Source organism: Geospiza fortis, unplaced genomic scaffold, assembly GCF_000277835.1.
Source record: "Geospiza fortis unplaced genomic scaffold, GeoFor_1.0 scaffold85, whole genome shotgun sequence".
NCBI lineage: Eukaryota > Metazoa > Chordata > Aves > Passeriformes > Thraupidae > Geospiza > Geospiza fortis.
In genome coordinates this window covers 3,684,602-3,698,353 of record NW_005054358.1, presented here as the reverse complement: position 1 = coordinate 3,698,353, position 13,752 = coordinate 3,684,602, and the positions used below count along the sequence as shown (strand labels likewise).

General features: G+C 51.7%; 1 protein-coding gene across 3 annotated transcripts in view; it reads left to right on the top strand.

Moving 5' to 3' along the window:
• The window catches only part of ASTN2 (astrotactin 2), a 297,150-nt gene that overhangs the window by 187,539 nt on the left and 95,859 nt on the right, over positions 1-13,752 (top strand). For all 3 annotated transcript variants that reach the window (XM_005423807.2, XM_031059216.1, XM_031059215.1), the window contains one exon: positions 8,764-9,029. In XM_005423807.2, the coding sequence (XP_005423864.1) occupies positions 8,764-9,029 (266 nt within the window). The remainder of the gene's footprint in view (positions 1-8,763; positions 9,030-13,752) is intronic.

Here is a 13,752-nt window from a genome sequence, read left to right as displayed (position 1 = left end):
CCCTTTCTCTTCTCTTCTCCTTTCCCTTCCCCTTTCTCTTCTTTTCTCCTTTCCCTTCCTTTTCCATTTCCTTTGCCTTGCCTTGCATTTCCTTCTGATTTCCCTTCCCTTTTCCTTTCCCCTTTCCCCCTCCCCTTTTCCCTTTTTCTCTCCCCTTCCCTCTCCCCAGCAGGCTCCTGAGTGTTTGATGGCTTTTACATCACCTACTGAAAACGTGTATTTCTCCTTCCACACCGTGCCTTGGAGCACCCTGCGGGCTCCAGCACAAAAAGGACATTTTTGGGTACAGCTGCAGCTGTGAGCAGTGGTAGCAGAGGCAGGGATGTGGCCACTGTCCTGTGGCTGGGCTCTGCCCTGTGTTTCCTGAAGCCAGTGTCCCCATCAGGCTGTGCCCTGTGTTTCCTGAAGCCAGCGTCACCATCAGGCTGTGTCCTGTGTTTCCTGAAGCCAGCGTCACCATCAGGAGCACCGACCCCATTCCAGCCCCATTTTTGCTTGCATGTTGTGAACCTGCTTTAGGGATGGCAGAGACCCCTCTGCTGTGACTCTGAGGAGTGCCAGGGCTTGGGGCTTCCTTTGGGATCAGGGGAAGCCCCAGGAGCCGTGTCCTTCACACCGCAGTGCCGCAGGCAGCATCTCGTGCTCAGCCCAGGGCCGAGGTGCAGCTGGGGCTCTGGAGGCTCAGCCTGGCAGCAATTCAGTGCCTGGGGAAGAGACAAGCCCTCAGTTTAACCATTTCCCAAAATCCTTCCATTGGCCTCTCTGCCTGCAGCGTTTTTCCACTGCTCACCTGCTCCAACCACCCTGACCTGTGCTGAAGGAAGCACTTGCATAATGCAGCAAGTCTGGCCACCTTCTGCTGCTCTTGGTGGGTTTTTTCCGCTTTGTTTAGAGAAGAATAGTTCGTTTGGAAGGGATCTAGGTCCCTGGAGCTGCAGGGAGCAGCAGTGTGGGCAGTGGGTGCACTCAGAGGCAGCAGGAGCAGATGCAAAGCCTGGCCAGGGTTGCAGAAGAAAAGGAGTGAGATTTCTTTTTTTTTTTTACTAAGTCCCCTGTTTCAAGCCCCAGTGGCTCCCTGGGGGTGTTGCTGTGCCCAGGAAGGGGACACAGGGTTCACTCCCAGTTCCTGGCCTCACCAGGGAAATGCTCTTTCAGTCCCTGATCTATGGGGAAGAAAAAGGGATGTAAACATTGAAACCAGGGTGGTCTGGCAGATCTTGTGAGGCCACCCACACCTGAAAATGAGCAGGGTGAGGAAAAAACAATGGTGGAAATAGGAAATGATCTTTCAATGCATCCTGGGGAGAAAACAAAGGACTCTCTGGATTTAATTAGAGGTGACAATGACCAGCTGATGATGTTATCCATCATGTGTGAATATGGGGACCCTTCATGAGAAGGAAGGATGGGAAGGTTGTCCAGTCCAGGACCCCAGTCACCCTGCCAAAGTTCCTTTGCCAAAGCTGTGTTACAGGGGAAACTTTCAAAATCCCCTTTTACAGAGGGCTATCAGAGGTCTCTAAGAGCTCTTTTTCCCTGAATACCTCAGGCTTGCAAGTGTGGAAATGTCTCATCCAAAGCTGAGGTGAGGTCCTGCCTGTCCAGCCTGCATGCAGCAGAGATGATCTGCCCCCAGATTCTCTTTGCTGGTGATGCCTCAGGTTTTGGCTTTCCTATTTTTCACATTCTGTGCTGCTTTAGTCTGTGGGTCTGAGCTTCATACGAGGGGATGGTGAGCTCTGTGCACAGAGCAGGGAGACAAAACAATTCCTGCTCCAGCTGGGCACCAAGGACAAATGATCCAAATCTCAGCCCAGGAGCACAAACCCCGTGGGCTGGAGAGAGAAAAACAAGCAGGGTGGGACTGCATGGGCTAAAGCTGGAATGGGACAATGAACTGCAAGGTGCAAATGGAGCAGAACTGATCCCAGTGACAGACCCCGTGCCCGCTCGTGCATTTTGGGGCCATTTTGGTTCATCTTGGGTGCAGCCCTGGCTGGGCTCTTGTGCTGCCCAAGGAGGATCCATTGAGGAGATCCTTTTAATAAATCCCTGCTTTATTCTTTAGCTGTGTCTAGCCTCTGTTCTAGGGCAGCCTGCACAAGGGGAAGCCTTTGGGATCATCCCCAGGGCAGTGAGGCTGTGGCAGGCCAGGGGTCACACGTGCCACCAGTCACAAGCACGGTGGTGCAGCTCGCTGCTCACACCTTGGTGTTGCACCTCAGGATCGTGTTTAATTGAGTTTGGTTAATCAGCTGGGAGCACAGCATCATCAGGGAGAGGGGATGTGAAGAGGGGCAGAGGCAGTGTGGACATAAAGGTACCCTTCTCCAGGAACCGTGGTGACAGGACAAGGAGTTATGGGTACAAACTGAAATTTAAATTAGATATTGAGAAATTTTTTACTTTGAGGATGGTGAAGCACTGGCACAGGTCACCCAGGGAGGTTGTGGCTGCTCCATTCCTGGATGTGCTCAAAGCAAGGTTAGATGGGGCTTGGAGCAACTTGGTCTAGTGAGAGACATCCCTTCCCATGGCACAGGGTTAGAACAGGATGATCTTTTAAGGTCCACTCCATATTCTATAAACATTCTATAAGCAGGAGATGAAAAGGGGTCACGCTGGGGATTTTATCAAGCACCAACACCCAGGAGATGTGACACATTCTGTGTGCCACACTGCCCTCCCTGAGGCTGGGCTGAGGATGGAAGGGGAGACCCCATGGGTGGCACAGAGGGGCTGTGGGGCGAGAGGGTGGGATGTGGGGGAAGGTGTGTATGCTGGGATGGTGTGCTGCATCCTGGGATAGTGTGCCATATCCTAGGATGATGTGCTGCATGCCCAGATGATGTGCCACATCCTGGAATGGTGTGCATGCCAGGATGGTGTTCCCAAAGCCAGGATGGTGTGCCCATGCCGGGATGATGTACTGCATCCTGGGGTGGTGTGCTGCATCCTGGGGTGGTGTACCAATGCCAGGATGGTGTGCTGCACACCAGGATGGTGTTTCCAAAGCTGGGATGGTGTTCCCGAAGCTGGGATGGTGTTTCCAAAGCCAGGATGGAGCTGGGATGGTGTTCCCAATGCCGGGATCGTGTGCTGCATGCCGGGATGGTGTGCCCAAAGCCAGGACAGTGTACTCATGCCGGGACGCTATTCCCAAAGCTGGGATGGTATTCCCAAAGCCAGGATGGTGTGCTGCATGCCGGGATGGTGTTCCTGAAGCCGGGACGGTATTCCCAAATCCGGGATGATGTTCCCAAAGCTGGGACGGTGCTCCCGAAGCCGGGACGGTGCTCCCTGTGCCGGGATCCCAGCGCCGTCCCGCCGCGGTGCCACGAGAGGGCAGCAGGGCCCCACGGACCGGCTCGGACACGGCCGGGACCCCGCCGCGGGGAGGGACAGACGGACAGCCCCGCAGTGCCCATCCCAGCCCCGCATCCCGCAATCCCCCGGCCGAGCACATGGCAATGGCATTCCCACCGGGGATTCGTGCCGCGAGTCCCAAAAGGCGCCCAGCCGTTCCCCGGGAGCGATCCCTTCCCCAACCCACGCTGAGCTCCGGGACCGGGGTGTTGGTGCTTGTTTGGTGGTTTGGCTGGGATGGTGTTTCCCCCTCATCCCAGAATGGTTTGGGTTGGGAGGGATCTTAAAGCCCATCTCGTACCCCCTGCCATGGGCAGGGACACCTTCCATTATCGCAGGGGTCTCCCTGTCCAGCCTGGCCTTGGGCACTGCCAGGGATCCAGGGGCAGCCACAGCTGCTCCGTGCACCCTGTGCCTCTCCTCCCTCATTAGAAAGAATTTCTTCCTGATATCCCATCTAACCCTGCTCTCTGCCAGCCATTCCCTCTTGTCCTGTCCCATCCTTCCCTCACACATGGATGGATGTGCCAGACTCACTCCCCTGGACACTGTGCCCATGCCTTCCTCACAGCCCCAGCAGTGTTTGCCTATCACTAACAATGGGCAGCATTAAATTTGTCCAAGCTCTTCACAGACCTGGTGGCCACTGCACTGACAATATCTCTGTGCAGGAGAAATTCCCAGGCAAACACATCTATTGATGTCCTTTCTAATTCCCTTTGGATGGATTTGCCAGCAAAAAGGGTATTATTCCACCAGGAGATAAACAGGCAGCCTGTGTCAGTGGGTGTGTCCTGGCCACAAGTCCCCACTGTCCCACCTGTGGTGGCACTAGGTCTGTCCAGTGAAGGGTGCTGTATGGGGAAAGTGGACCACAATTCCCTCTTCCTTGCCTAAAATGCAAATCCCAGGTCCTAAATCAAGCCCAGCTAAGCAGCCTGTTGGTGTTGGTGGGGTTAACCTGCTGAGCCTGTAGGAATCCCTACCTGGGTCTGTTCCCACTGTTCCCTCTACAGCTCCAGCTGGAGAGCCTTCTCCTGTCCTTGTTCCAAGCATTTCTGCTCTTCAGGAGATATCACATCCTAGCCCTGATATAGCTGCATTCTTGTGGCAAGTGGAATGGTTCCCAGTTTTGGGATGACTTGGGGATCTTTTGGAAGAAGTGTTGTATGAAATGCTGAGCCACTAGGAAACCCATCTTCTCCTGGGAGCTCTCAGGACAGGACAGCACTCCAGTACAAATTAGGCATTATGCTGTTGTTTTTGTTGTAGTGGTGGTGTTACCCTGCTCCCTCATGTCCAGGCACCAGGAGGTGCTGCTGGTAATGCTGGAAGCATTTTCCCACATCAGCAACTGCTGCATCCTGAGCAGGGACCCCTTTGTGCAGGCACACACCTCGTGCTGTGGGATTGTAAAACCCTGATGGAGCCCAGAAACAAAGACAGGCACCCCAGCAGGCAAACAGTAACCTCTGCACACCCTGTCCTGCTCATTCTCCCTTTCCTCCACAAGGCCTGATGCCTGACACAAAGCTGTTATTTCATTTGTTTGGTTGTGGCAGTCGTTTGTTTATTTGGTTGGTCGGTTTTTGTGTTTTGTGGTTTTTTTTCGTTGTTTTTTAAATCTATATTTCAGACAAACAAACTAAAACTCCCACAAGTTGCCATGATGTGTTCAGTTGCATCTGAGGCTCTCTGCTCCCCAACAGATGCTGCCAGGGTTCAGCTGGGTTGCCAGCAGTGTTAGTGACAGCATGCTCAGATTCAGGGGATGGGAAGGGATCCCTGTATCCTCACTGCTCATCCTGAGCAGGGACCCCTTTGTGCAGGCACACACCTCGTGCTGTGGGATTGTAAAACCCTGATGGAGCCCAGAAACAAAGACAGGCACCCCAGCAGGCAAACAGTAACCTCTGTACACCCTGTTCTGCTCATTCTCCCTTTCCTCCACAAGGCCTGATGCCTGACACAAAGCTGTTATTTCATTTGTTTGGTGGTGATGGTGGTGGTGGTAGTTTTTTGTTTGTTTGTTTGTTTTTTGTTGTTTGGGGTTTTTTTTGGTTATTTTTTAAATCTATATTTCAGACAAACAAACTAAAACTCCCACAAGTTGCCATGATGTGTTCAGTTGCATCTGAGGCTCTCTGCTCCCCAACAGATGCTGCCAGGGTTCAGCTGGGTTGCCAGCAGTGTTAGTGACAGCATGCTCAGATTCAGGGAATGGTAAGGGATCCCTGTATCCTCACTGTGCAGCTGAGTCTCCTCCTCTTCCCAGAAAGGACCTTGGGAGCATCCTGGCAGGGATCACCTGCAAAGCCCTTCCCCAGGAGTGAAGCAGAGGCTTTTGCAGGAGTGTCCTGGGAGGTTATCCTGTTCTAGATAGGTAATAAAAGCCAGGCTGAGCCTAAAAGAACTTGTGGGGCTTCTCCAATTCACTGCTGAGCCCTCTCCTTGCATGCAGGGAGCTGAAGAGAGAACCAAAATTCATGTCAGATGTAGGGCAGGGGGAAATTGAGGGACCCCAATCCCATCTCCCCAGGCTATAGTTGCAATGGAAGGTGCAGGTGTAGGTTTTGGAGGGAAATTACCTGTCAGATCTGAAAACCTGCTCTGTGACATGCCCTGAGTGGTGGGTGGGGGATGTGGATGTGATGAGAGGGAAGTTCTGTGTCCAGCAAGGAAACCTCCAGCTTTCTAGGGGTGAGGCACCTGAGCAAGCAGATGAGGAGCATCTCCTCATCACTGCCTCTCTCTGGCTCTGGAGGAGCTGGCTCACAAGCAGGGTGTGCTGCTGCTGCTCCCAGATAGGTCCCAGTAGCAGAAATGGGGGGATTATTTTGTTAGGGCTGTGTGTAAGCATCACAAACACATCCCACAAAAGCTACCAGGAACTGCCACCCAGTGCTGATGCCATCTAAGTGTTTGTCTGGATGAGAGATGGAAATTTGGCAATGCAGCCAGTTTCCCTCTGCTAACCCTGGTCCTATTTCATTTTCCTCCTGTGGAGTTGTACCCAAAGCCCTCATACAAGGGAACACCATGGATCTTTGCCAGCCTGCAAAGGAATCCTTTTCCCCAGTGCAGCTGGGATCTGTCCTAAAGAGGATTAACTGCAGACAGCCAATTCCACCTCAGCCATGAAGCTCACAGGTCTGCCATGAATCACCCAGCTTCGTGGTTAATCTGTCACTGAACCCATGGCTGCTGGGGAAGGGCAGCTGCTCTGCTCACAGTTTTCTACCTTACCTCATTTTCAGAACTCTGGGCCTTCCCCTGTGCAGCTCCACCTGAGCACTGCTGCTCCTGAAATGGCTTTGTTCCCACTGGCTGGATTATAGTGATCTATAATTCTTAGCTATAAAGCCAATAATTCAGAAGGAAAGTTTGATATCCTATTGCCAATCATGAGATAACTGATTCCACTGTCTTTTCAGCCCTGTGTTCATGTCCTCCCTTAAAGCATGGCTCCAAAACTTCCTTCTCCATGAAGGGTCTCTAAAGCTGCTTCAGCTCTGGTGAAGAAGCTTTGCAGCCCAGAAGTGTAATTATCTCCTTTCTCTTCTACACATACTTCAGCAGTGATGTTAGAAGATGCTACTCTTATTGACAAATGAGAAGAGGCTCATGGTATCCTCCTATAAATTCCCTCTTTCTCTGCCACCCTGTTTTTCAAGGCTTCATGGCTTTCCCTTATGAGACTTGAAGTTGCCTGGAGCTGATCTTCTAGAAAATAACCTCTCCAAGAAGCAGCTCCAACTCCTGTTTCCCATGTCTGTGTACACCAGTGTCTCCCTAGGTGCTGAAAACATCTCCCTACAACCTTCTTTTAATTTATCTTAGCAACTGCTCCCCTTCTATTCCACTAAAACACGGGTTGGTTGGAATTCGCTCGTTCTCCCCGTGACAGCTTTGATCCTGTGCACAGAAGTGTTCCCTGACAGCCAGAGAGCAAGGAAGGGCTGTCCCTACCCGGAGGGCTCTGAGAGTCATGAATGAATGCTGTTTACTTGTATTTCCAAATGGCTTGTGCCTTGCCAGATCAGCTGCATGTCACTGCAAGCCGAGCGTGCTGAGACAACCCTTGCTCCTCTTCCTTGCTCCTCTCAGGACTGGGAATTTGTTGCTAGAGGCAGCAGCCATAAGATGAAGAAAGCCTTTTCTTCTGTAGGTGTTGCGTTTCTCACGGCCATTTGTCCGGTGGGGGGGAAAACTTGGGCTCTCAATATGAGAGATCAGCAAGCTTACATTTATTAACTAGAGCATCAGACTTTTATACAGTAATTAATTAGCTAATGCGTATTCTGTAACCCAAGCCACCCATTGGTTACTCTGTACATGTCAGTCCCACCTTTGTGCTTACATTCCTTAAGAATTAAACTTTCTTTTTCTCAGGCTGTTTTTAGCCACCGTATCTCCGCTCAAGGCTCTAGCAGCCTTGTTACTTTCAGAGCTTCGTTAGCTGAGCTCGTTATTTTCTAAACTCTCAAGACACCTGGAATAGGTCAACGTGACCCCTGGTATGCAATCATTCCTCAACATGTAGGTCTGTCACCAGGTTATAAAAGTTGGGCCTTCTTGGGTCAACCCAGCAATAGACAAAGAATTTAAATGGAAGTGTACAGGGCAGACATTGGTGTTGTGTCTCCTTTGCTCAAGTGTGATGCTTCCCTTGGCCTTAGCAAGTGTTTGGAGGAACACAGAACAAAGTAGAGGTTCTCCAGGTTTATTGCCTTGTGCTTAAGATCACCAGGAGGTTTCCCAGTGGGTTTCAAAGGCCTGAATGTTTTCTGAAAGCAGAGTTGGCAGTTTGGTTTTGGTAATGCCTCCATCTATTCTCCAAGCACTGGGTTTGTTCTCATACCTGCTTTTCCTCACTGCCAAGGGGCTCCATCCCTCCATGTAGTCCTTTTGCAGCCTCTTTGGATCCATTTCACTGCCCTGGATTATGTGTCACCCACAAGAGTGACCTGAGGACCACTAGGACTGGAGGGAGCTGGTGTTAGGGTGGGAAAAAGGGCATTCAGCTCCTTGGCCTGGTCCCTTTGGGGACTGTTCTTTTGGGCAGGGAAGATATACTGAGCTGATTTTGTCTCATTTTGGAGTACAGAAAGTGGATATGCAAGTTAGAAAAAAGAAGAACATGAGTTAGAAAAGAGAAGACCAATCAGTTCTGTCAGTTTAGATGTGCTTGTCTGGAAAAGCTCACACTTCCAAGGAGTGACCTGCAAGTCCTGCTTTTCTCCTTCTCTCCTTGACCTTTATTTTTTTCCTGCTCCCACCTGGCCTACACCTTCAGCAGCTGCATTTATCCTGTCTGCAGCACAGTTTGGCTTTAGGAAGAGCCCTGAGCTGAGCTTTGTTTAACTCTGTTTGATTTCTTGCCTTTCCATATCCCAGAAACAACAGAGCTTGGGAACAAGAAGGAGCTGAAATCCATGCCCTTCATCACGTACCTGTCAGGCCTGCTGACAGCCCAGATGCTGTCAGATGACCACCTGATCTCAGGTGTGGAGATCCACTGCGAGGAGAAGGGGCGTTGTCCCTCCACCTGCCACCTGTGCCGGCGCCCCGGCAAGGAGCAGCTCAGCCCCACCCCGGTCCTGCTGGAGATCAACAGGGTGGTGCCTCTGTACGCTCTGATCCAGGACAACGACACCAGGGAGGTGAGTGACAGGCCAGCCCCACCTCTGTGACCTCACCCTGTCCCCTCTCAGGTCCCCTCCCGCAGTTCCCTGGGGCGAGGGGGGTGTTTGCATGTGTGGGATTGTTGGGGAAGATGAAATAGGAAAGCCTTATAAATATGATTGTCTGGCAAAAGATTTTGAGAATATAGAACCTATAAGTTAGATTGAAATGAAAGCAAGCTTTGAGATACCTGAGTTACTGAACAACTGGAAAACAATGGTGTGGCCAGCTGAAGGTGATCCCCTTTTGATGGAACAACACCCTCTGCTTGCAGACAGGCCCAAGGGTCAGAGCAGACCCTACGGCTTGGCAGAAGGGACCCAAAGAGGAGTTTTTATGGTTTAAAATGTAACACAGTGTGGTAATGTAGTGATTCTTACAGGCTGTATGGAAATGCTATAGGATTTGTATCTTGTACTAGATTGGTTAGTGAGAATCAGAATATTCAGCACAGAAGATGATTTATTGTATTGTAATGGGAACCTTGCGCTCTTACCCCTTTTACTTTCTTATGCTTTTACTCTCTCACCCTCTCTCCCCCTCTCTTCTCTCAGCCTGCTCTGAGCTGTGGCTGGCAGCTCCCAGCAGGGCCCTGCACCCAGGCCCTTTGCAATAAACCCCAAGTTCCAGCCCTGGCTGCAGAGATCTCTCGTCTCCATCCATCCCCACCGTCCTATCCCCGATGTTCCTACATGGGATGGTGTTGGTGATGGAGCTGGCGGGTCCTGCTGCCCACAGCCCTCTCAGACCTCCATCTCCATGCATTCAATGGGCTCAAGGCAATGCCAAGGTCTCAGTCATTCCCAGTGTCCATGCTGGTGTGCAGGATGTGTCCTGTGGAGAGCTCTCAGGAGCCAAGCACCCGCTCAGTCCCTCATTCCTGGCTTCAAGGTCTAGGATATACCTGAGAGGTGGCCAAAGTCCTCCAGGGCTCCAGCCTGGCTTTGGAAAGGTGCAGAGGGAGGGAAGAACCATCCCCTTGGGACAGTCCCACAGCCACAGGAGGTCCCTGCTACTCCAGGAGAGACCAACCAGGCTGGAGGTCACCGGTCCCTGGGGCTGGGCTCCTGCAAGAGCTTCAGTGTTAATCCTATGGAGATTGAGTTCCTACTTTCTCTGCTCACTGCCCCTCCCACCCCCCTGCACAGCCCTCTGACCCCAGTCTCAAGCCCAGAAATGACAGACCTGCTTAAAGTCACTTATTGGCACTGAGCCTGCCCTTTATTAGGATGTCTCAAGTGAGCCAGTGTGCAGCTGTGGGTGGGCTGCAGAGGCTGCAGGTCAGGAAACAGCCCTGGCACGTGGAGGTGTGAGCACCAGGAATGATGCTTTATCCCCTTCCCACTCCATGGGGAGAAGAGTCCTCATGCTTCTCCAGGTACCCAAGTTTCTGGGTACTGTCTCTGGGGAGTTTCTGGGTGCTGTCTCTGGGGAGTCACTCCTTGCCTACCTCTTGATCTGGCTCCTGCTTTCCCATCTACCAGCCCTCTTGGTCCTTGCAGGAAGCCATGCCTGACTTCTACACCTCAGTTCACCTCTCTTTCTGGGTCTTTTCCTCAAGCTCCCTTTCTCCCACTGTTTCCTTCCTGCATTCTCTCTCCACCCTCTGCCTGCTCTTCCCACTGGGCAGTTCTTGTGCAGAGGTGGGCCTGCCCTGTCAGTGTGCCCAGGGCAGTGCTGGGATGAGCCGCTGCAGGTGCAGGGAGAGCACTGGGACAGCTGGTTTCCTTCAGGCAAGAAAGATGTGCTTCCCAGCAGAATCTGCCAGAAGACATTCTTTTAGGGATTCAGTAGGTACATTAGCCAGCAAGGAAGGGAGAACACTGAGGAGCCCAGCAGGATCTGAAGGATTTCCATGGATCCTGCATCACCCTGTGCCCAGGTGGCAATGCCATCCTGCCTCTCTGGGCCTGGCTGCAAACTTCCCCCTTCCTCCTCCTCCTCATCTTCCTCCTCACCTGTCCCCCCAGTCCTGCCAACACTGCTGGGCTCGCTTGGGGCACCTCCTTGTCCTGAGGAGCTGCAGTCTGTTCCTTTCCTCCCTCCTTCCCTCCCTCCCCTGCTCCCCTGGCCCCATCAGCTGCAGCTGGAGCCCAGCCTGCATTGTGCTTTCTGCTGAGAAAACCAGCAAACAAACAAAGCCCCAGCCACAGCACAGACACCCCAGCAATATTCCCTGGGGTTGTGCTCCCTGCATCTCTCCTCCTCTTCCTCTTCAACTGCTCGCCCAGGGGTGGAGGGGCATGCCCTGGGAGCCTGTCCCTGTGGGAGGGTGCTGTGTGTGATGCTCCCTCACCCCAGGGAGCTGTGCTGGGCAGGGTTGGGATAAGAGTGACAGACTGAGGGCTCTGGGCTCTGCAGGGTGGAGGGGATGCTGCCAGAGCAGGCACTAAGGGAGCTGGCAGTGAGCAGCACATGCCAGGCCAGGTCACTCTGTGCCATCTCAGTGCAAGGTGCTGGGGTGGGCAGCAGGTGGGAGCATGCTGACTTGTCTTACCACCCCCTCCTTAGCTGGGTCTGGCTGTTTCAGCTGTAGGCTTCTCTTGACACCCCCTCCTCTCATCCCTTCCTCCCTACAACCATCCCAGACCATTCCCATCCTTGCTCCAGCAGGCCACAAGGGAGTGTTTTCTGCCTTCCCTACCCCTACTTCTATTTCCTAGTCATCTATTCCCATTCTCTCTGCATGAATCCCTTGTGTTGCATCAGCTCCATCACTTTCCCATTCTCGCTCCCTTCTGATGGGCTGTCCTGCTCCCTCCATCCCTTCACCCCAGCTTGTTCCCCCCCACTTCTCTCCACCAGCCTCTCTCCTGCAGGATTTTTATTCTCTCCCTCTCCTTTTTTTTGCTGTCCTTGGCACCACAAGCAGGGACAAATCCTGGTTCTGAAGGCTGAAATCCAGCACTGCTGAGGAACTTGCTGCCACCTCTGCACAAACCTTGGTTCTCCATGTGACCATGTTCACAGGGGTCCCAGGATGAGGGAAGAGATGAGAATGTTGACTCCATGTTTCAGAAGGCTTGATTTATTATTTTATTATATATATCATATTAAAACTATACTAAAAGAATAGAAGAAAATTAGAAACAACCACATGAGACCAATCACAGATGCACCTGTTGCATTCCACAGCAGCAGATAACCATTGTTTACATTTTGTTCCTGAGGCCTCTCAGCTTCTCAGGAGAAAAAATCCTAAGGAAAGGATTTTTCATAAAATGTGTCTGTGACATCTCCACACTGGAGGTTTTTCCAGGCAGCCTGGGCTGGGCAGAGCTGTAGCTGCCTCTCTGGAGGAAATGGACCTCATGGGGGCCATGTCCCTCTCCTGGACAGGATGGTTTGGTGTGGGGTTAGTGCTGCCTCTGTGGAAAGCTGTCCCCATCCTCTTGTGGCACCATGAGCTCGAGCATGATGGATGCCCATGGATGGAAGGGGCATCATCTCTCCCTCACCTTCCCCTGTGAGCAGGGAGGGTTACCATGAAAGAGAAAGGGATGTAGGGGTGGGAAGGAACTGCCACCACCACGGGGACATCACCCTGTCAACCAAGACCCAGCAGAGAGCCAGAACACCACCAAGTTTAATCTGTGACTCTGTGCACTGAGAGGCTCCCACAGGGTGTGTCCCACCAGGAGCATCTCATGTATCATCTGGGTGATGAAATGTCCATTTTCAGCACCAAGCAGAGGCCAGGGGTGTCCCAGGCACTGCAAAGGGGTGGTCTCCTGTGCCATAAATAGGATTTTCACTTGGCTGGGCTGAACCAAGTCCGGCATCTCCAATCCTGAGTGCTCCATTGTCTGCTTTTCTCCATTCATGTAGATGGTTCCCAATCAATACAGTGGGTGCTGACCTTAGAGGAACTGCACATCCCAATTCCTGTAGTGTTAAAAAAAAAAGAAATTGTAAACACTCTTTACATATGTGTCCACAAAGACAATGTTGTGCAGACAGATAACAAGGTCATTAACAAAGTCGATATTGACTTCTATAAACTTGGCTGAAAGTTTTCCTGTGTAAGCTGAGCAGCAAAGATGAAGCAAAACACAGGTAAAATACATTTTGCCCCCTTCAGCATGTGTATTTTTTAATAGGTTTGTCTTTTCATCTTCCTTAGTGCAGTGAGTTATGAACTTTTTAAAATTTACAGCTCCAGCCCTGTCCAAGGCCGTGTTCTCAGTTGCTGATGACCTTGCCAGACTCTTAAATGCTGGAGTTTCAGTTTCCATGCTGGGTGTCTGCTGTGGACTGATTTGTGGTGTTTCTTTGCGTGCATGTTTGATTTCAGCTAAAACTAACCATTTCCAAGCAGGAGATGAGGTGAAAATATATCACTTTGCCCACGTGAAATGAGTTTAAAAACTCTTTATTTCCACGTCAGTGGGAATTGCTGTTTTCTTCTTGCTTTGAAGCAAGGGCCTGAAATGTAAAGGGCTCCAGGAGTTTTGCCTTTTGCTGTCCAGGGAGAATTTGTCCAGAGGAAATGTCCTCAAGGTAACTCTCAGCTCTGTGTGATCTGTCCTCCCAGCCCAGCTCCAGCGCGACTCCTGCTCCCCGCAGTGGGGAGAAGAAATCTCAGTGGGAGGAAAAGCACCAGGCCCCTCTTTTCCTTCTTGTATGCAGTGAGAACTATGGACTGAGATCCTGCTAGGAGTTTCTTTGTTTCCCCCTGTGGTTTGATAGTGTTGGTTAAAG